This window comes from Gorilla gorilla, chromosome 20 (genome assembly GCF_029281585.2).
Source record: "Gorilla gorilla gorilla isolate KB3781 chromosome 20, NHGRI_mGorGor1-v2.1_pri, whole genome shotgun sequence".
Taxonomy (NCBI): domain Eukaryota; kingdom Metazoa; phylum Chordata; class Mammalia; order Primates; family Hominidae; genus Gorilla; species Gorilla gorilla.
In genome coordinates this window covers 44,181,023-44,204,431 of record NC_073244.2, presented here as the reverse complement: position 1 = coordinate 44,204,431, position 23,409 = coordinate 44,181,023, and the positions used below count along the sequence as shown (strand labels likewise).

The 23,409-nt window shown below is 48.5% G+C and overlaps 1 protein-coding gene and 1 non-coding gene across 3 annotated transcripts in view; both read right to left on the bottom strand.

Moving 5' to 3' along the window:
• Positions 1–1,146: 1,146 nt before the first annotated feature.
• On the bottom strand, positions 1,147–1,220 carry TRNAT-AGU (transfer RNA threonine (anticodon AGU)). The gene has a single exon. It is a non-coding gene; the product is annotated as a tRNA-Thr (tRNA).
• A 1,258-nt stretch (positions 1,221–2,478) lies between these two features.
• Positions 2,479–23,409, bottom strand: part of WDR88 (WD repeat domain 88) — a 45,016-nt gene continuing 24,085 nt past the window's right edge. Inside the window, exons 7-11 of one of the 2 annotated variants that reach the window (XM_019014393.3) lie at positions 21,487–21,674; positions 17,756–17,838; positions 13,975–14,043; positions 5,797–5,889; positions 2,479–2,889 (exon numbers count right to left, since the gene is read on the bottom strand). In XM_019014393.3, the coding sequence (XP_018869938.2) occupies positions 2,713–2,889; positions 5,797–5,889; positions 13,975–14,043; positions 17,756–17,838; positions 21,487–21,674 (610 nt within the window). In that variant the 3' untranslated portion in view covers positions 2,479–2,712. The remainder of the gene's footprint in view (positions 2,890–5,796; positions 5,890–13,974; positions 14,044–17,755; positions 17,839–21,486; positions 21,675–23,409) is intronic. The other variant, XM_019014394.3, reaches the window with a different exon arrangement.

Below are 23,409 nucleotides of genomic sequence, written 5' to 3'. Positions count from 1 at the left end.
AAGCCCAGTTTCCAATAAATTCATCCCTAATTGGATCCAGGTGAACGCTCCTATCAGCACTGCAAAGCGTCAAAGTCTCCTTACAAGCTTTCCTGGGCAATGTCAATCAAAAACAACCAAGATACAAAGGCGCGAGAATTGACTAGAAAACGACAGAAATAAACAAACAAACAAAAACAATAAACCCAGATCCATAGAAGAGGCAGGAAGAGGAACTGCTTCTGGGGCAGGTGAATTTGACTACACAGCCTTATGCCATGACTGCAATTTCTGCACTGGGACTGTCCTGTCGGGTTTGACATGTGAATCCCTGGAGAATGTTTGTAAAACTCCAATGCCTCACCCCACCCTACCCCCAAAGCCTCGAATGCACTTGCTCAGGAATAGGTTCCCACATACAAATGTGGGTAGAACCCCAGCGCTGAGCAACCAACCCCAGCCCAGGCAGCTGGCTTCAGCCCACACCCGGCCGTCTGCAGCTGGGGCAGAGTCCCCTGCCTGGCCTGGAGTTTCCACGCAGTCATCGGACTGAGGGTCACGCTAACCGGACTGAGTCCCGCATCCCTCCACATGGGGTCCCCTTGGCCTCGCCGCCGGCCCAGGTCTTGCATTTGTGAAAAGGCTGCACCCACTGCGCGGCTGCAGGGAGACGGGCAATCTTCAGGCCTTTGCGAGGCTCAGCTAAGCCCGACGAACGTCGAGGATGGGCACCCGCGTGGGCTCCCCCAAGTGGCAGCTTGGAGCCAGGAAGACTAGCGCGAGGAAACCACGCCACAGAAGGCGGCGCGGGAGAGCGCATCCACCGCCCGCCCTGAGGAAGCAGCCTCGGGGCGAACACCGGCTCCTCGCTGGACTCGCACAGCTGCTTCCCACCCCCCCGCTCGCCTCCCACGGCCAGCCAGCACCATGGCAACCGCGGTCGCCTGGGTCCCCGCGCCGCCTACGCCCCACAGAGCCTGAGACCCGAGAAGGTGGAGTCCGAAGCCCGCAGCCCGCCTGCACCCGTGGTCGAGGCCACGCCCCGTTGGGGGGCGCGTCTACCTAGGCCTCTCGGGATCCCCCTCACACCCTCAACAGTATCGGGCAGCCAGGCACAAAGCACAAAAGTGCAGGAACAAAAATGCAAAGAGCTTGGACGCTCGGTTGAGGCACCGCTGGGATTCGAACCCAGGATCTCCTGTTTACTAGACAGGCGCTTTAACCAACTAAGCCACGGCGCCGCCCGTGTAGGTACGTACTGAGATTATTCTTCATTACTATTTACCGTATGGGCCGCGCACATGCGCACACACTCGGCCTGTTGTGGCGCACGCGTAGTGTAGCTCCCGATTCACACAGGCAGCTGAGACTGAGACCGGAAGCTCGGGCTGCACGGAGCGGGCGGAGCCTGGGAAGGCGAGACTTCCTGGTCACGGTAATGTCTCTTCCAACGTGGAGCCAGGACGCTCCGCCTTTGGGGAACGCTCGTGCAGGGCTTGGGACTCAGGGCAGTGCGGTCGAGCCCCTACCCGCTCCGGAGAACCCCCGGCCCCGCCAGCGCGGCCGGGCTGCTGGCTCCCCTGGCGTCCGGTCGAGGCGCACACCCGCCTCGGTCCGACTGTGACCCCGGTGAGCTTCGGACCATTCTGCCCCGCGACCTCAGCCTGAGAAGACCGGGGCCCTGCCAGCTCCCGGGACTATAACTTCAGTTGAGTCGCTACTTACGCGGATCCTGAGCTGGGGGAAAGTCGAGGGGTCCGGAAGGCTCAGAGGAGGGATCGTGGACTTCAGGGTTCCCAGGCTGCTGGCGTGGAGCACCAACACCTTACATGGAGGGGTTTCTGCTGCCAGAGCAGGCAAGGCCCTCCCCTCCCTGGTTTCTCACTGACCCCTTCTGGGTGTCCTCACGCAACTACACCAGCCACTGGTCTCCGCACTTTCCAGAGGGCCTGTGGGCAACTACGAAGCCGAACACTGCCAACCCATCCACCCAGCATCCCTGCAGCATGCACAGAAAGGTTCACCCAGCATGGTGTGCAATAGGAAACTAAGCTCCTATCTCAGCCTATTTCTGGATTGATGCACGCTGTGCAAAATGCCGTGGCAGCAGGAAGAGGGCTGCACATAGGCAAGGGGTTCTGGAAATTAAGACGTCTAGAGGAGAAAGCATGAGACATCCCGTGATGGCAATGCCACCGCCACCCCCTTGCCTAACCAAACCGTCCTCTGCTCCGGGCAAGTGGCCATCTGGGAGCATTAGCCAGGGAGGCACTCATTGTGTCTTGCCATCACGTCCACAGAGGGGGCCCCACACCTTGTCATATTCATTTGACAAACTCTCCAGAACTGCTGGTGCCAGCCCCCACAGGTCACCTTACAGGGCAACTCCAGACTCCACAATGTGAGTCTAATATGTGTTCCAAGAATCAAACAGGATGAGCACCAAGACATAAAGCTTAGAAATAGCAAGACTGCTTTTCAAATGCACATGCACGCTTGTTTTCCAAAGGAATTAGATTTATTCTGCATGAAAACGGAAAGTAAAGTGTTCACTCCCCAAGCTGAGAGCTGAGGAGGTGGCACTGTGCTGAGAGTCCAGCCAGGGCTTGGGTCCTGCCCCAGTCTGACAGGCCTACTGAGCCTGGGAGGGGCCCAAGAGAAAGCCCCTGCAGAGCCCCGAAACCTACATGCTAGGTAGCCTGTGCTGGAGTCACTCAAAGGGGCCTGTGGCTGTCAGTCATCCTTGCTTCCCCTTGGCGGCGGTGAGTTCTCCCTTTCCGATGATGATGATAACGATGAAGTATCTGCTGGCAAGCCCCTTGTATCTATCCGGCAGAACACGCATTGGGTGAACATTTCAGAAGAGGTGTCACTCTTGAAGATGGAGAAAGGCCTGTCACATCTTTTGCACTGACATGGGATATTTTAAAAGAGCAGAAAGGAGGTGCTGGTCAGAGGTGATCCAGGCATGCCATTAGAATTCTCCCAGCTACCTTGAGCTGGGGCAAGGCAAGGGTTCCCCTCTCTGGAATCTCTTTTTGGTTTGTTTGTTTTTGTTTTTGAGACAGAGTCTCACTTTGTTGCCCAGGCTGGAGTGCAGTGGCACCATCTGGGCTCACTGCAACCTCCGCCTCCCAGGTTCAAGCAATTCTCCTGCCTCAGCCACCCGAGTAGCTGGGATTACAGGCGTGCACCACCACATCCTGCTAATTTTTGTATTTTTAGTAGAGATGGGGTTTCTCCATGTTGGCCAGGCTGGTCTTGAACTCCTGGCCTCAAGTGATCCACCCACCTTGGCAGCCCAGAGTGCTGGGATTACAGGCGTGAGCCACTGGGCGCAGCCCCTCTCTGGAATCTCTAACCCCACAAAGGCGGAAATTGCAGAGAAAATGAGCACAGGCTGCTTCCCCACCAATGGCTAAGCAGGTCCTGCCAGCTCATGTCTCCTGCCATGGGGGTCCTGAGGACATGCGTGGCAAGCCCCTTGACAGTTGGGAGGATGGGGGTGAGTGTCCTGCCCCATCCATTGTTCTGTGCAGAGTAAAATTGTGGGACTGAGAGGATGACTCCCTGACATCCTGAGAACACCCAACTTTTACAGAACCATGAGACGCAAGTAGGCAAGATTTCTAAACAAAGCAGGGGTGTGAAGCAGATTGATGCAGGTGCTAGGTGCCCTCCTGCATCCCTGAGCCTGTTTCTGGCCAAAGCTCACAGAGTACACTGAAAACAAATGGCACAGCTCACCCATCACGTCTGCTTCCCACTAACAAGCAAGAGTGCCATGGGATGAGGTCTCCTAGGCCATGGGCAGAGGCCCCTCAGGGGTTCCCGCCATTCATGGTCCCCTGGAGAAGAGCCTGCAAGGTGGCGCGCCCCTGCCCTGGCTCTCCCAGCCCCTGGGCTTTGCTGTTCTGCGCACTCCAGGACACTGAGGCCTGCTGGAGAGGGGGGTAAACCCCACCTGGGGCAGGCCTCGGGGGAGCCTGGCCTCTGAGGCTTCTCATGTTGATTGATTCAGAGCAAGTCAAATGCAGCAGGCTCATCCTTGCTTCAGCTTCAGGTAGGCCTCTTTCTTTTCCTTTTTTGCAAGATATAAATTAGATCCCAGTTTGGGTGCGGATAGCTTGCGCCTATAGTCCCAGCACTTTGGGAGGCTGAGGCGGGTGGATCACTTGAGCTCAGGAGTTCGAGACCAACCTGGCCAACATGGTGAAACCCCGTCTCTAATAAAAACAATTAGCCAGTGTAGTGGTGGGCGCCTGTAGTCCCAGCTACTCGGGAGGCTGAGGCAGGAGAATCGCTTGAACCTGGGAGGCGGAGGTTGCAGTGAGACGAGATCGCGCCACTGCACTCCAGCCTGGGCGACAGAGCGAGACTCCATCTCAAAAAAGAAATAAAAAGAAAAAAGGAAATTTGATCCTTTACCTACCTTATCCTACATTCCTACATCCCACGGTCCAACCCCAGAACAACAGGGCTCACAGAGGAGGCGGCTCCCAGGCCTTGCCCTAGGTGGCCGGTGAAAAACAAGGGCCATCACTGCTCTGTAGCAAGTCAGCTTTCACAGTTTAAGGGCCAACACCGCCACAGGGACAAGGTCCATGTGAGTCCCACCCCTCACACAACTGCCTTGCAGTGCGGCTCCAAATTAGCCATTCCCAGAAGCAGTGGCTCCCAGCCGAATCTTCTGAGAGGAGGCCAAGTCTAGGCGGCTCCAGGATTCCCAGGGAAGGACTTAAAGGGGCCCAGCCCGCACTCCAAGGCAGCAGCCAGGTGTGTGCACAGAGAGGCTCCAGTGGGGAGTTGCCTCCACTGCCCAGGGACAGCCTCTGTGGCCAGCCCCAGCTGTGCCTGGTGAAGCAGAAAATATGCTGGCCCGACCACCAAGCTCTTGCACTAGAGAAGCGCAGGCACCTAAGCCTTTTGCATGGGAAGTGGGGCACTGGGGACCTGCCCAGGGTAGGAGGCTCACGCAGTGCCCAGCTGTGTACCCGGCCATTCCTCCACTGACCAGTGCTCCTGCAGGTCTCATCCCCTCCAAGCCCCCTCACTCCACCCCTCGGACGCACCAGGCTGGCTCCTGCCTCTCAGGCTCTGCATTGGCTGTTCTCTATGCTGGGAAGTTCTTTCTTCTCTCTTTTTTTTTTTTTTTTTTTTTTTTTTGAGACAGAGTCTCGCTCTGTCACCCAGGCTAGAGTGCAGTGGCGCAATCTCAACTCACTGCAACTTCCATCTCCCAGGTTCAAGGGATTCTCCTGCCTTAGCCTCTCGAGTAGCTGGTACTACAGGTGTGCACCACCAAGCCTGGCTAATTTTTTTGTATTTGTAGTAGAGACAGGACTTAACCATGTTAACCAGGCTGGTCTCGAACTCCTGACCTCAGGTGATCCGCCTGCTTCAGCCTCCCAAAATGTTGGGATTACAGGCGTGAAACACCACATCCAGCTGGAAGTTCTTTCCTCTAAATATCTGCACAGCTCACCCCCTCACCACCTTCAAGTCGACACAGCGGTCAGTCCTCAATGAGACCTATCCTGACCACCCTTTAAAATCTTGCAACCTCCAGCACTCCTATTCCTGTTTCCTATGTATTTTTCTGTCAATTACTTATCACCATAAGACTTACTACACATTTTTCTTGTGTCTTTCCTCTTTGTTTCCTCTCTTAGAATTTAAGCTCCCCTGGAGCAAAAATGTCGGTCTGTTTGTTAACAATTGCATCTCCAGGTGCCCAAAGTTCATTCCAATGATAAATTAATTTATACAGGGAACTAACGAAAGCCTTCACTGGGCTTAATTTTACCCAATACCAACCTGTTTCAACTTTAAGCCCACCGCCTTTTTGTACTTGATTACCAAAGGAATTTCATCAATTTCTTCAATATTCCACAGTCTCATGGTCCTATCCTAAAACAAATAGCAAACCAGCGGTCACAAAACAGGCTGTGGTACATCCATACAAAGGAATATCATTCAACAATCAAAAGACATGGGCTGTCAGGGCACAAAAAGACAGAGGAACCTTCAATGCACATTGTTATGCCATAGAAGCCAACCTCAAGAGGCTACAGAGTATAATTCCAACCATATGACATTCTGGAAAAGGCAAAACTGAAGAATATAAATAGATCAGTCATTGCCCAGGATTATAGGGAAGAGGAGGAGGGATGAATAGTAAAGCTATTCTGTATGGCCAGGCGCAGTGGCTCATGCCTGTAATCCCACCACTTTGAGAGGCCAAGGTGGGTGAGGTCAGGAGTTCAAGACCCGCCTGACCAATATGGTGAAACCCCGTCTCTACTAAAAATACAAAAATAGCTGGGCACAGTGCCGTGCACCTGTAGTCCCAGCTACTTGGGAGGCTGAGGCAGGAGAATCACTTGAACCCAGGAGGCGGAGGTTGCAGTGAGCCAAGATCGCACCACTGCACTCAAGCCTGGGCGACAGAGTGAGACTCTGTCTCAAAACAAACAAACAAACAAAACTATTCTATATGACACTGTATTGGTGGATATATGATATGCATTTGGCAAAACTATACAGTAACACAAAGCATGAAACTATATAAACCATGGACTTTAGTTAATAATAGTTCCTGAAAGGAATGCAGTCCTGTTGATACCTAGATTTTAGCCCAGTGAGAGCTTATCAGACTTCTGTCTTACAGTACTGTAAGATATTAAATTTATGTTGTTTAATGTTTAAACAGTACAGTCTGGTAACTTATAGCAGCAATAAAAAATGGATACATTAAGTATGTTACATTTCTTGATTCAGCAGTTGCAACTAAATATCCTCTGGGAGAACAAAGGGGACATTTTTGTAACAGATGTGTTGACTTCATGCTGCCTAAAGCTGTCAGATCTTACCAATAAGCGTACTTCCTACAGTATAGCAAGTGGTTTGTCAAATCATGACAACAAAAAACGTCCTCCCAGCTCTTAGATACTTTAATTCAAAAGTTAGTTTCAAGCTGGGCATGGTGGCTCACACCTGTAATCCCAGCACTTTGAGAGGCCAAGGCAGGCGGATCACCTGAGGTCAGGAGTTTGAGACCAGCCTGGCCAACATGGCGAAACCCTGTCTCTACTAAAAATACAAAAATTAGCCAGGCCTGGTGCTGCATGCCTGTAATCCCAGCTACTCAGGAGGCTGAGGCAGGAGAATCACTTGAACTTGGGAGGCAGAGGTTGCAATAAGCCGAGATCGCACCATTGCACTCCAGCCTGGGTGACAGAGCGCGACTCTGTCTCAAAAAAATAATAATAATAATATTTTTTATTTAGCTGGGTGTGGTGATAACACACCTATAGTGTGTTTTGAGGCCACTTTTCACCTTCCTCGAAATGTACAGAAGCACTTAATGAGATTTTTTCTTTTTTTTTTTTTTTCTTTTTTTAAGACAGGGTCTTACTCTGTCACCCAGGCCGGAGTGCAGTGGCATGCCCTCAGCTCACTACAACCTCCGCCTCGCAGGCTCCAGTGATTCTCCTGCCTTGGCCCCCCGAATAGCTGGGACTACAGGCATGCACCACCATACCCCACTAATATTTTGTATTTTTAGTAGAGATGGGGTTTGGGCACGTTGCCCAGGCTAGTCTCAAACTCCTGAGCTCAGGCAATCTGCCCATATCAGCCTCCCAAATTGCTGGCATTACAGGCATGAGCCACCGTGCCCAGCCAAGATTTTCAATTAGAGAAATGGAAAGAGATATCTTCCTTAAACATGTGCCTACAAGATGGCTATTATCATTTCTGACCATAGAAAAGATGTCAAAATGGGCCGGGCACAGTGGCTCATGCCTGTAATCCTAGCACACTGGGAGGCCAACGCGGTCGAATCACTTAAGGCCAGGAGTTTGAGACCAGCCTGGGCAACATGGCAAAACCCCGCCTCCACTAAAAATACAAAAAATTAGCCAGGCATGATCGCGGGCACCTTGTAATCCCAGCTACTCGGGAGGCTAAGGCGGGAGGATCGCCTAAGCCCGGGAGGTTGAGGCTGCAGTGAGCTGAGATCATGCCACTGCACTCCAGCCTGGGCGATATAGCAAGACCCTGTCTCTTTAAAACATAAATAAATGGGCTGGGCGCAGTGGCTCACGCCTGTAATCCCAGCACTTTGGGAGGCCAAGGTGGGTGGATCACCTGAGGTCAAGAGTTCAAGACCAGCCTGACCAACATGGAGAAACCCCGTCTGTACTAAAAATACAAAATTAGCCGGGCGTGGTGGTGCCTGTAATCCCAGCTACTCAGGAGGCTGAGGCAGGAAAATCGCTTGAACCCGGGAGGCGGAGGTTGTGGTGAGCCAAGATTGCGCAATTGCACTCCAGCCTGGGCAACAAGAGAGAAACTCCGTCTCAAAAATAAAATAAAATAAAATAAATAAATAATGCACATTTTAGATAAATATAGCCTATACCGTGAATTTATAGTGCAAAGGACTTCATTGACAAATACCTGGTCTTTCAAAGCAAGCTTATAGATTTAGTACATTGAACATTTTTGGAGTGCTGGGAAATAAAGCCTACAAATCAAAAAACCTGTTGTTACCAGTAAGTAAAATCTTTTTTTTTTTTTTTTTTTTTGAGACTGGGTCTCACTCTGTCACCATCAGTCAGGCACAAGGGTTCCAATTGCTCCACATCCTTTGCCAACATTCATTATTTTCTGAGTTTTTTTTATTATAGACCCCCTAATAGATGTGAAGTGATACCTCACTGTGCTTTTGATTTGCATTTCCCTAATGACTAATGATGTTGAGCATCTTGTCATATGCTTCTTGGCCATTTGTATATCTTCTTTGGAGAAATGCCTATTCGAGTCTTTTGCCCATCCTTGAAATGGGTTGTTTGTTTTTTGTTGTTGAGTTTTCGAAGTTCTTTATGTATTCTGCATATTAATCCCTTATCAGATACATGATGTGCAACTATTTTCTCCCATTCTCTAAGTTGTCTTTTTGCTTTCTTGACAGTATCCTTTGATGCACAAAAGTTCTTAATTTCAACGAAGTTTAGTTTGTCTGTTTTTGCTCTCATTGCCTATACTTTTGTTGTCATATCCATGAAATCACTGCCAAAGTCAGTATCATGAAGATTTTCTCCACTGTTTTCTTCTAAGGGTTTTATAGTTTAGCTCTCAAGTTAAGGTGTTTGATCCTGAGTTAATTTTTCTATACAGTATTAGGTAAGGGTGCAATTTCATTCTTTTGCATGTAAATTTCCAATTTTCCTAGCACCATTTGTTGAAAAGACTGCCCTTTCTCCATTGAATGGGCTCGGCACCCTTGTCAAAAATCCCTTATTTCTGGGCTTTCTATTCTAAGCCATTTGTCTATATGTCTGTCCCTATGCCAGAACTACACTGTTTTAATTACTGTAGACTTGTAGTAACTTCAAAGTCAGAAAGTGTGAGTCCTCCAATTTTCTTCTTCTCCTTCTCCCTCTTATTCTTCTCCTTCCCCTTCTCCTTCTTCAAGATTCTTTTGGCTATTCGGGGCCCCTTGCAATTTCATATGAAAATGGTGTTGGAATTTTGATAGGGATTATGCAGAATCTGTAGATTACTTTGAGTAGTACTGACATCTTAATGATGAGTCTTCCTATCCATGAATATAGGATGTCTTCCCATTCATTCTTCTTTAATTTCTTTCAGCAATACTTTATAGTATTCATTGTGCCAGTCTTTCACCACCTTTGTTAGATTTATTCCTAAGTATTGTTTTATATGCCATTGTAAATGGAATTGCTCTTCCTTTTCAGATTGTTCATTGCTGGTGTATAGAAACACAACTGCTTTTTTGTGTGTTGATTTTGTACCCTGAAACTTTGTTGAATTCATTTATTAGCTTTAGTAGCTTTCTTGTTAATTCTTTGGGATTTTCTATATTTACGATCATGCCACCTATGAATAGAAATAATTTTGGGGCCGGGCACGGTGGCTCACGCCTGTAATCCCAGCACTTTGGGAGGCCGAGGCGGGTGGATCACGGGGTCAAGAGTTCAAGACCACCCTTGCCAACATGGTGAAACCCCATCTCTAGTAAAAATGCAAAAATTAGCCGAGCATGGTGGCACATGCCTGTAATCCCAGCTACTCGGGAGGCTGAGGCAGGAGAATTGCTTGAACCCAGAAGATGGAGGTTGCAGTGAGCCAAGATCATGCCACTGCACGCCAGCCTGGGTGACAGAGCAAGACTCCATCTCAAAAAAAAAAGAAAGAAAGAAATCATTTTGGCTGGGCATGGTAGCTCACACCTGTAATCCCAGCACTTTGAGAGGCCAAGGTGGGCAGATCACTTGAAGTCAGGAGTTCAAGGCCAGCCTGGACAACATAGTGAAATCCCGTTTCTACCGGGAGAATTGCTTGAACCCAGGAGATGGAGGTTGCAGTGAGTCGAGATTGTGCCACTGCACTCTAGCCTGGGTGACAGAATGAGACCCTAGAAAGAAAGAAAGAGAGAAAGAGAGAGGAGAGAGGAGAGGAGAGAGGAGGAGAGGAGAGGAGAGGAAAGAGGAGGGAAGGCAGGAAGGAAGGATTGAAGGAAGGAAGAAAGAAAGGACAGAAGGAAGGAAGGAAGAGAAGGAAGGAAGGAAGGTTGGGAGGGAGGGAGGGAAGGAAAGGAAGAGAATTTTACCTCTTCCTTTTCAATTTGGATGCCTTTTATTTCTTTTTCTTGTCTGATAGCTCCGGCTAGCACTTCCAGTACAATATTGAATAGTAGCAATGAAAGTAGGCATCCTTGTCCTGATCCTGATCTTAGGGAAGAAAAATTTTAGTCTTTTACCACTGAGAATCATGTTAGCTACAGATTTTTTCTAAACACTCTTTATCATGTTACGGAATTATCCCTTTATTCCTAGCTTTCTGAGTTTTTTTATTATTATAATGAAAGGGTTTTGAATTTTTTCAAATGCCTTTTCTGTGTCAGTTGAAATGATTGTATGGGGTTTTTTTTCCCTTCGTTCTATTAATGTAATATATTACATTGATTTTATGTTGAGCCACCCTGTATCCCTGGGATAAATCCCACTTGGTCATGGTAAATAACCCTTTTAATGTACTGTTGGATTTTATTTGCCAATATTATGTTGAGCATATTTGCATCTATATTAATATGAGATATTGGTCTGTAATTTTCTTTTATTGTCATGTTTGTTCTTGGCTTTGGTATCCAACTCGTGCTGGCCTTGTAGAATGAAGTCACTGCTTTACATTAAATATAAGTAATATGTATTTAATCAGTCCTATTTTATTTGTGTTCTCTTTTTTAAACAGTCTTACCTCTATATTTCTTAAGAATATATAATATAACCTACAAAATTTATTATTTATTTATTGGAGACAGGGTCTAGCTCTGTCACCCAGGATAGAATATAGTGGCATGATTGTGGCTCACTGCAGCCTCCGCCTCCCATGCTCAAGCCATCCTCCCATCTCAGCCTCCTGAGTAGCTGGAACTACAGGTGTGCGCCACCACTCCTAGCTAATTTTTTGTATTTCTGGTAGAGACAGGGTTTCACCATGTTGCCCAAGCTGGTCCCAAACCCCTGGGCTCAAGCGAACCTCCCACCTCTGCCTCCCAAAGTGCTAGGATTACAGGCATGAGCCACTGCGCCTAGCCAAAAGTTTAAATATTCAATAATTTTTTTTTAAAGAGACAGGGTCTCACTCTGTCGCCCAGGCTGGAGTATAATGGCATGATCACAGCCCACTGCAGCCTCAACCTCCTAAGCTCAAGCATTCCTCCCATCTCAGCCTCCCAAGTAGCTGGGCCTGGAGTAACTGAGAATATAGGCTCATATCACTATGCTTGGCTAATTTTTTGTAGAGACAGGGTTTTGCCACATTGCCTAGGCTGGTCTCAAACTCCTGAGCTCAAGCTATCTGCCTGCCTTGGCCTCCCAAAGTGCTGGGATTACAGACGTGAGTGGCCACCACACCCAGCTTTTTTTTTTTTTTTTTTTTTGAGACCACAACCAGTCTCACTGTTTGGCCCAGGCTGGAGTGCAGTGATGCCATCATGACTCACTGCAGCCTCGACCTCCCAGGCTCAAGCCATCCTCCCACCTCAGCCTCCCAAGTAGCTGGACCTGGAGTGGCTGGGACTACAGCCACACACCACCACACTCGGTTAATTTTTTAAAGTTTTTCTGTAGAGATAGCGTCTCACTATGTTGCCAAGGCTGGTCTCCAACTCCTGGACTTAAGTGATCCTCCCACCTTAACCTCCCAAAGTGCTGGGATTACAGGCATGAGCCACCATGCCCAGCCAAGATTTTTTTTAAAGTAACACTAAAGTACTGTATCAAAGAATAGAAAGAAACATTATAATTTTTTTTTTTTTTGAGACAGAGTTTCGCTCTTGTCACCCAGGCTGGAGGGCCATGGCTTGATCTCATGATCTCAGCTCACTGCAACCTCTGCCTCCTGGGTTCAAGCGATTCTCCTGCCTCAGCCTCCTGAGTAGCTGGGATTACAGGTGCCTGCCACCACGCCCAGCTAAGTTTTGTATTTTTAGTAAAGACGGGGCTTCACCACGTTGGCCAGGCTGGTCTCAGACTCCTGACCTCAGGTGATCCACCCGCCTCGGCCTCCCAAAGTGCTGGGATTACAGGCGTCAGCCACTTCACCTGGCCAATATTTTTATATTTTTCTCAAACATATTTGTTTAATTTGCCCTACTGTTAATTACTACTAATTGTCGCTGTTCACTAGTCCTGTTGTGTTGCTTAAATAATAATATTCATGGAACAGAAAAGTAAAAAATATAAAATAATGTATAATTTCAAGTAAACCTTTACTTCTTATTTTTATATTAAAGTAGTAACATATAGGCATATAATCTTTTGCTATATATTGTATTATTATGAGTTTGTTGTTTTTTTTTTTCTGATATGTTTGTATTCCAAGTTGGCTCTCTAAAAAGTTGATCATGCTAGGCAGCGCCTCTCCCACAGTCTCCTGGATCTAGAAACCTCTAGCCTAGAACATGACATGCTCAAATAAAGGGGTCCCCGACCCCCCAGTCTGTGGCCTGTTAGGAAATGGGCCACACAGCAGGAGGTGAGCAGGGGGTGAAGCTTCATCTGTATATATAGCCGCTCCCTGTCACTAGCTTTACCACCTGAGCTCCACCTCCTGTCAGATCAGTGGCCACATTAGATTCTCACAGGAGCACGAAGCCTATTGTGAACTGTGCATGCGAGGGATCTAGGTTGTGCACTCCTTATGAGAATCTAATGCCTGATGATCTGTCACTGTCTCCCATCACCCCCAGACGGGACCATCTAGTTGCAGGAAAACAAGCTCAGGGCTCCCACTGATTCTACATAATGGTGGGTTGTATAATTATTTCATAATATATTACAATGTAATAATAATAGAAATAAAGTGCACAATAAATGTAATGCCCTTGCACCATCCCAAAACCATCCCCCACCCCCCAACCATGGAATAATTGTCTTCCACGAAACTGGTCCCTGATGCCAAAAAGGTTGGGGGCTGCTGCTCTAATATGGGTGGAGGGCGGAGTAGATCCCCACTTCTCCGGGGCTCACACCTGCAGGACAGCTGTTGGGATATCCTGGGCTAGCTGCTATGTGCCAGTGGAATGGGAATCTCAAGATGCAGTGCTGCAGGAAAGGGAGACCCCCCCTGGACCTTGGGCAGTGTCAAAGGCTTATCCATGAGTTGATGCTTTCCCTTCAAGTCCCCCATTGGCTCCATTGCTCACTGATCCAGCCAGACTCTTTTTCCAACAAAGTTCAAATGTCAACGGTGCAGACACAGAAATACCTGGAAACTCCAAACTCATCACATTTGCGCACAGAAGGACATGCTGTCCACATTCCCAGGCAGCTCCGTGAACACGATGGCCCGGTCAGGTACAGCTCACCGAACCCACCCAGGAATTTTATACTTGGCAATAACTCTTCCACTATCACCAATTCTGGCGAACGTGATCGATATTGTAAGCTTGACCACTTTTACCTTGGAAGCAGACAGGATCCATTTCTTGTTGTTGCTAATGGCAACATCCATCACCCAGTCATTATGGCCCTGAAGAAATATCAAATTTTAATGAAAACCTGGAGAAAATAATTTTGAAAGAACAACAAAAACAAGTTGGGTGTAGTGGCTTACACCTGTAACCTGCCTTTTGGGAAGCCGAGGCGGGAGGGTCACCTGAGCCCAGGAGGTGGAAGCTGCAGTGAGCCATGATTGCACCACTGCACTTCAGCCTGGGCAACAGAGTGAGGTCCCATATCTAAAAAAACAACAAAAAGTCAAGTACCCAGTGTTGCTTACATTTAAGAGTAGCTGGCTGAGTGCAGTGGCTCATGCCTGTAATCTCAGTACTCTGGGAGGTTGAGGTGGACAGATTGCTTGAGTCTAGGAGTTTGAGACCAGCCCGGGCAACATAGTGAAACCCCATCTCTACTAAAAATACAAAATATTAGCCGAGCATGGTGGCATGCGCCTGTAATCCCAACTACTCAGGAGGCTAAGGTGGGAGAGTCACCGGAGCCCGGGGAGGTTGAGGCTGCAGTGAGTCATGATCATGCACTCCAGCCTGGGCAACAGAGTGAGACTGTCTCAAAAAAACAAAAAAAAGGAAAGAGCAGAGCAGCTCGTTGTACTTCCTCGGTTTCATCAACAACATTTAGGGTGGAATACAAAGTGTAAAGACATGTGATATATGTACATTCTATGTTTTTTTGTTGTTGTTTTTGGGGGTTTGTTTGTTTGTTTGTTTTGAGACAGAGTTTTGCTCTTGTCGCCCAGGCTGGAGTGCAATGGTGCAATCTCCACTCACTGCAACCTTCACCTCCTGGGTTCAAGCAATTATCCAGCCTCAGCCTGCCAAGTAGCTGGGATTACAGGTGCCCATCACCATGCCCAGCTAATTTTTTTTTTTTTTTTTTGAGACAGAGTCTCACTCTGTCACCCAGGCTGGAGTGCAGTGGTGCGATCTCAGCTCACTGCAAGCTCTGCCTCCCAAGTTCATGCCATTCTCCTGCCTCAGCCTCCCGAGTAGCTGGGACTAGAGGCGCCCGCCACCACACCTGGCTAATTTTTTGTATTTTTAGTAGAGATGGGGTTTCACTGTGTTAGCCAGGATGGTCTCGATCTCCTGACCTCGTGATCTGCCTGCCTCAGCCTCCCAAAGTGCTGGGATTACAGGCGTGAGCCACTGCACCCCACCTAATGTTTGTATTTTTAATAGAGATGGAGTTTCACCATGTTGGCCAGGCTGGTCTCGAACTCCTGACCTCAAGTGATCCACCTGCCTCAGCCTCACAAAGTGCTGGGATTACAGGCATGAGCCACCACGCCCTACCCATTCTATATTTATTTATTTAGTTATTTTTATTTTGACACAGGGTCTTACTCTGTCCCCCAGGCTGGAGTGTAGCAGCTCAATCATAGCTCACCACAGCCTCAACCTCCTGGGCTCAAGTGATTCTCCTGCCTCAGCCTCCCGAGTAGCTGGGACTACAAATGTGTGTGCCACTGTGTGTGGTTTTTTAAAATAGTACTCGAGTGTTTAGCAGGATTGGGGGAGAAATATTATATTCGCAGCTGGTCTGAGGTTTTCATTTGCATTCTTTGTTCTAGGAAATACCCCTCAGAGGCCCTGTAAGTGAGGGGGCTTTTCGCTTCCAATAACTGCAAACTGGATCCACTGTGACTTAAGCAGAGAAGGAGTGGGGTGTTTTCTTTGGGTAAATAGGAGCTCAGAGCAGGCCGGGCGCGGTGCTCCACGCCTGTAATGCCAGCACTTTGGGAGGCCGAGGCGGACAGATCACGAGGTCAGGAGATCGAGACCAGCCTGGCTAACATGGTGAAACCCCATCTCTACTAAAAAATACAAAAAAAAAAAAAAATTAGCTGGGCATGGTGGTGGGCACCTGTAGTCCCAGCTACTCAGGAGGCTGAGGTAGGAGAATGGTGTGAACCCGGGAGGCGGAACTTGCAGTGAGCCGAGATCATGCCACTGCACTCCAGCCTGGGCGACAGAGTGAGACTCCCGTCTCAAAAAAAAAAAAACCAGCTCAAAGCAGATAGCTGCCATTGCTGCCTCAGACACTGAATGATGTCTGGGCTTTATGCCAGCATCTCTGTCCTTCTTTGGCCTTCCCCATATGGAAAGAGGCAGAAAGTGAGGCCATCATGTGGTCAGAGAAAAAGGAATCAGAGGGAAGGTTAAACCGCTTAGTGTAATTAAAGGACAGGAATTTGAGGATGGGACCACAGAGAAAAAGGAGAGGAGAGAGAATAGAACAACCGGCTCTGTCACCCAGGCTGGAGTCCAGTGGTACAATCTCAGCTCACTGCAGCCTCTGCCTCCCAGGCTCTAGAGATTCTTATGCCTCAGCCTCCCAAGTAGCTGGGACTACAGGTGGGCATGACCACACCTGGCTAATTTTTGTATTTTTAGTAGAGATGGTGTTTCACTATGTTGGCCAGGCTGGTCTCGAACTCCTGACCTCCAATGATCCTCCAGCCTCAGCCTCCCAAAGTGCTGGGATTACAGGCATGAGCCACTGTGCCTAGATGACAGAGGGACTTTAAGCACAGAGAGGTTTAACATTCCATTTTAAGCCGTTTATTTGCTGTGAGTAAACTCGCTTTGTCTCCCCAAGTCCTAGGAGAAGACAGCTCAGATAGACCAGCCCCAGGGACCTGAATATGGGCTGCTCAAGGACACATGTCTACTTTGTGTCCCTGGGAGCAGAAAGACCAAGAATCAGGGATGCACGCATTCACAGCCAAAGGTGACAGTGAGATCGTGAAACCAGGGAGTATGCAGAAATCCTGGGGTGTGGGGCCCCTTGGGGGAACAGGGGCACAGCATGAGGCAATCGTGGGTTCTTGCTGTGTTGGATAACACATCCCCTTATCATAGAGCCACTCTGAGTTGGGGCTCCTCTCATCCTCTCACTTGTAGCCCAGAGCATTCAGTTGACATCCCCATTTTGGAACCCCAAGCTTTCTGTGCATGCCTCACTAGGGCATGCGTCTCTCTTCAAGGTAATTTCTGTGTTTTGTTTTGTTTTGTTTTGTTTTGTTTTGTTTTGTTTTGTTTTGTTAGAGACAGAATCTCACTCTATCACCAGGGCTGGAGTGCAGTGGTGCAATCTTGGCCCAGTGCAACCTCCGCCTCCCGGGTTCAAGTGATCCTCCCACCTCAGCCTCCCAAGTAGCTGGGACTACAGGTTTGCACCACCACACCTGGCTGATTTTTGTATTTTTAGTTGAGACGGGGGTTTCACCATGTTGGCCAGGCTGGTCTCAAACTCCTGACCTCAGGTGATCCGCCCACCTCAGCCTCCCAAAGTACTGGGATTACAGGAGTGAGCCACAGTGCCCAGCCCTGCACAGTAACTTCTGCTGTTCTTAGACACTCCCACCTCAGGGTTTTTGCATCAGCTGTTCCATCTGCCTGGACTGCCCTTCTTCTTCAAGATCCCCACTTATGTAGTCCTTTCTGTTCTCAGCTCAAACACCTCCTTCTCCAGGAAGCTCTCCCCATGCAGTGTGGATGGGTCCCCCGCATCTGTCCCCATCATGTCACCCTGTTGTGGTTTCTCCATTTCACTCCTCACAGTCGGTGGTGTGTTTGCTGGCTTCCTGTCTGTCCTTCATCAGCCCACGGAGGCATCAAGACCTGTGTCACTCACAGCTGTGTCCCCAGCAACAAGCATTGAGCACAGGAAGGACTCGGGAGGGAAGTTCAGATCCTCAATCTCATGCTGGCCACATGTACCTTCAAAGAGAGCTTCCGGTAGCCTTCTGCTACATCCCAAATAGCCACAGTCCTATCAAACCCTCCAGAAATGAGAAAAGAGCCTGCAACAGAAAATGAAAGGGTGGAGAGGGGGGTCAACTTTCCAAGGCCAAGTGAGCCCAAAGCCAGCTGAAGATGCCTTGGTGAGGCACCACCTCAGCTCACTCTGACAACACTGAAACCCCTTCCTGGAGTGGCTCCACAACCCCAAGCCAATTACAGCTGATTCTTATCATTTACAGTAGTCATATTCTATGACAGGGGTCCCCAGTCCCTGGGCCACAGACTGGTACCAATCCGTGGCCTGTTGGGAACCAGGCCACCCAGCAGACAGTGAGTGGTGGGCAAGCAAGCCAAAGCTTCATCTGTATTTACAGCCACTCCCCATCGCTCGTATTACCACCTGAGCTCTGCCTCCTGTCAGATCAGCTGCAGCATTCGATTCTCACAGGAGCATGAACCCTATTGTGAACTGCGCATGCGAGGGATTAGGTTGTGCACTCTTTATGAGAATCTAATGCCTGATGATCTGTCACTGTCTCCCATCACCCCCAGATGGGACCATCTAGTTGCAGGAAAACAAGCTCAGGGCTCCCACTGATTCTACATGATGCTGACTTGTATAATTATTTCACTATATATTACAATGTAATAATAATAAAAATAAAGGGCACAATAAATGTAATACACTTGGGTCATCCCGAAACCATCCTCCACAGCTCCCATTTGTGGAAAAGTTGTCTTCCATGAAACCTGTCCCTGGCGCCAGAAAGGTTGGGGGCCTCTGCAGTTTTTGCAGACACTGAATTAGTGAATACTGAACCATCACTCCTAGGGGAAATACAGGGTCAGGTTCCTGCGAGCTCTGGTCACATTCTCATCAGTTGATCAGTACATAACTTTGTTTTATGTGTGTTTCTGTTTAAAGACACCTTATTGCATACATACTGTTGATTTGTTTACATTGAACTCACAACCAACAGCTGTAACTCATGCCTGAATGGATGCATGCATTTTCCCCATCATAGCACTCTTGCGCTTAGGAACAGCAAACAGCAGTTCAGCACTGTGGTTAGGGATCATTTTATTTGTTATTTATTTATTTATTTATTTATTTATTTATTTATTTATTTATTTATTTTTAGAGACAAGGTCTTGCTCTGTCACCCAGGCTAGAGTGCAATGATGCAATCAGCTCATAGCAGCTTCAAACTCCTGGTCTTAAGCAATCCTCCCACTTCAGTTACCAAGTAGCTGGGACTACAAGCAGGTGCCAGCACACCTGGCTAAATTTTTTTTTTTTTTGGTAGAGATGGGGGTCTCACTCTGTTGCCCAGGCTGATCTCAAACTCCTGGGTTCAAGCAATACTCCCGCCTCAGCACCCCCCCAGCACTGAAATTAAAGCTGTGAGCCACCACACACAGCCAAGGGAGCCATTTTACACAGCAAAATCACTAACAAAAAGCAAAAGAAAGCCCAGGTGTGGTGGCTCACGTCTGTAATCCCAGCACTTTGGGAGGCTGAGGCAGGCAGATCACACGAGGACAGGAGTTCAAGACCAGCCTGGCCAACATGGCGAAACCTCATCTCTACCAAAAATACAAAAATTAGCCAGGCATGGTAGTGCGCACCTGTAATCCAAGCTACTTGGAAGGCTGAGGCAGGAGAATCGCTTGAACCCAGGAGGCAGAGGTTGCAGTGAGCCAAGATCACGCAACTGCGCTCCAACCTGGGCAACAGAGGGAGCAAAACAAACAAACAACAACAACAAAAAATGGTGGCACTAAATAGACCACAAAAAGGACATTTTACCACGTGGGAGGTGAAACAAGAAGGCAGAGTGTTGCCTTGTCCAACCTCAGCTGGGAGGTGACTTAGATTTTTTGCTGCTCTTCACATCTGTGAGTGACCTTGAAAGTGCCATGAATGTTGACTTTAGGTTTACAAATAAATATCAGCAAGTAGGTGACTTCACAAATACAGAATCTGGAATAATAATGATTAACTGCATGTGATTCTTTTTTTTTTCTTTCTTTTTTTCTTTTTTTGAGACAGAGTCTCACTCCGTCACCCAGGCTAGAGTGTAGGAGCGCAGTGGCACAATTTTGGCTCAACTGCATGTGATTCTGAACCCCGTAAAGCCAAGGACAGAAGCTGGCAGGGTGCCTCACAGTGGGACTTAGACAAGGGGTGCTGCTGAAGAGGGAAAGTTGCCCAGAAGCACCCTAGTGCTTCTCAAGCCAGGCCCCAGTGGCATGTGTGCCAGCTGAGGCCCCCAGACACACAGAGCAAGCCCCACTTCTCACCAGGATAGGGGAGCATACGTTTGGCTCCTGAGTGTCAAGAGCACCCACTTCCCTCCCTGGAGCTGGCTAGCCACGGTGGCTTCCTGTCACTGCCCCATTCACCTCTGTGTCCCTTTATCTGGCAACAGCTCCCAATTTCCTGTGGGGAAACACTCCTTGCCTACTCTTAGTCCCTCTGCGTCAGGGGGTTCTGACCCCAACCCTAGCTCTGCGGGTGGGCAAGTCACCCAGACCTGGCCAATCAGAGGCTTTCATTGCCCCCTAAGTGATTCATTAAGAGATGGACATGTGTCCCAAGCTGAGCCAATGGGAGTCTTCCCTGGGACTTGTTCTGGCACCATCAGACAGAAGGTCTCTTTCTCCAGGACTGCCAGGGGCCAGAACTAGGCTGAGCTGGACCACTAAAGGTCCTCTTTACCTCTTTAATTTTATATATATATATTTTGAGACAGAGTCTCGCTCTGTCACCCAGGCTGGAGTGCAGTGGTGCAATCTTGGCTCACTGCAGCCTCCACCTCCCGGGTTCAAGCGATTCTCCTGCCTGAGGCTCCCGAGTAGCTAGGATTACAGGCATCCACCACCACACCTGGCTAATTTTTGTATTTTTTAGTAGAGATGGGGTTTCACCATGTTGGCCAGGCTGATCTTGAACGCCTGACCTCAGGTGATCCACCCACCTCAGCCTCCCAAAGTGCTGGGATTACAGGCATGAGCCATTGTGCCTGGCCTTTTTTTTTTTCTTTTTAGACACAGGGTCTCACTCTGTTGCCCAGGCTGGAGCACAATCATAGCACAATCATAGCTCACTGCAGCCTCAAACTCCTAGGCTCAAGTGATCCTCCCACCTCAGCCTCTTGAAGAGCTGAGACTACAGGTGTGCACCACCACACCCAGCTAATTTTTTAATTTTTTTGTAGAGACAGGGTCTTGCTGTGTTGCCCAGGCTGGTCTTGAACTCCTGGCTTCAAGCAGTCCTCCCACCTTGGCCTCCTAAAGCATTGGGATTACAGGCATAAGGCACCTCATCCGGCCGTCTTTGCCTCCTTGGGGGTAAAGGCTGATACAGAGGGAAGCTAGGTTGAAAGACAGAGTGGAAGAGTTGGGTTCCCAACAGCATTGACTCTCTTGTCCCATCCATGCCTGAAGTCAGACGTGCTCTTGGACTTTTCCATTACAGGATTAATCAATTTCTTTGGTTGCATACGCCACATTGAGCTGAGTTTCTACCACTGTAAACTGGTACCTGTGGTCTTCCCTCTTGGCTTTTTTGTTCTCGTGGGGAAGAATCCGCCCTCCCTGTCAGCATCATTGGAAATTGCCTCTCTGTCCATTTGAACGGAACATGGAGAACTCTGCCCAGCACTCCCACAGGAATGGAGGCCTTCTGCATGTTAATTACTCACTGTCTCTGGCAAAGTGACAGGAACTGACAGAACCTTCGTGGCCCTGCATCAGAGTCACACAGGCTCCACGGTTTCGAAACTCCCCTGTGTGGACGTTCCATATTTTTAAGTTTTTATCCCAGGAGCTTGTACACAGGAAATGGCCACTGAAGGTAAAACAGCAGTTTGAGATTGCATTGGAATGTGCCCTGAAACACAGATGGTGGGGTGCACACATTAGCGCTTTGCTCCTGGAGGACCTGAAGACATACCTAAAGCTGGGGGTATTTTCTCCTGTGAGCTCATGGTCGGGGTGCACATGCTAGCACTTTGCCCCAAGAGGACCTGAAGACATACCTAAGTGGGGGTCAGCATCTCCTGTGAGCTCATGTTCATCATGCCTTTGATCACTGCCTACCATGGTCCAGATGTGAATTGCTCAGACTGTCACGCTGTTCCAGCATTTCTCGACTGCACCAATTTTTAGAAAAATAATAGTAGAGACAGTGTTTCGCTATGTTACCCAGGCTGCTCTCAAACTCCTAGGCTCTAGTGATCCACCTGCCTTGGCCTCCCAAAGTAGTGCTGGGATTACAGGCGTGAGCCACGGCACCGGGCCAACCACACCAAGGTGGACATTTTGAGCTGGGTCACTCAGAGTTGTGGGGGCCGTCCTATGTTCTGTAGGAGGTGGAGCAGCATCCCTGGCCTCTCCTGGCTAGATGCCAGGAACCCCCACACCCAGTTGTGACAACAAAACATGAGTCCAGACATCGTCAAATGTCCACTGGGGCACAAATTGCCCTCATTTGGGAAGATTCTGCAGTATTCCCTTGGCGCTGGAGGGAAAAGCAGCTGGTGTCAGGAGTGATTGATTGACAGACAGCCTTTGGGGCTTGGTGCTGGATCGCGCTTACACAGAGGCTCTCTCCTGCTCCCCATCTTTCCCCCAACAATGTCAGGCGTGGTCTCCCCCTGTTCCACCCCTCTCTTACTTACTTCTCTGCTTCTCCACCCCAACTATTCACTCTCCCTTTTTCTCACTCCTATCCTCATTTGTCTTCAGTGCTATTCAAGTATATTTCAGTGTTGTATATTTAATTAATAAAATTGTCGGTTATATGGCTGGGTGCAGTGGCTCATGCCTATAATCCCAGCACTTTGGGAGGCCTAGGTGGAAGGATTGCTTGAGCCCAGGATTTTGACACCAGCCTGGGCAACATAGCAAGACCCCATCTCTACAAAAAATATAAAAATTAGCTGGGCATGGTGGCACATGCCTGTAGTCCCAGCTACTCCGGAGGCTGAGGCAGGAGAATCACTTGAACCCAGGAGGTGGAGGTTGCAGTGAGCCAAGATTGTGCCATTGCACTCCAGCCTGGGCAACAGTGCAAGACTCTATCTCCGAAAAAAAAATGAAGTTATTCATTCCAATTTTTAAGCATCTTCTTTTTCAGAAAAATAATAATAATAAAAAGCCTGTCTGTATTTTGCCACTTTTTGTTTGTAACCCTCAATGTCTTTCTCCTGTGATTCTCACCTCCTCTTGTAAGCAGAGTTTTCTCTGAGTAGCCTGGATCATAAAATCAATCATTTGACCTGAAGAAAAGGTTGAGCAAAACAATTTTCTAGAGCTCAAATCAGAGTTTTGGAACCCATTTTCGTTCTTTGAAAGGCACAAACTGAGCAACGCCAAAGGAGAAGAAATGTCAACTTCGCAGGGGCACCCAGGATAAACCTCACCAATTCCCAGTGCCTGGTGAGCTAAGAACCATGCTGGCATATCATGGAGGTTGACTGCAAGCTCTCCCAGCAGACAGACACTGTCATTGAGGTTTAAACCAGAGGTATACCCAGGGGATTATAAATCATTCTACTATAAAGACACATGCACATGTATGTTTATTGCAGCATTATTCACAATAGCAAAGACTTCGTATCAAC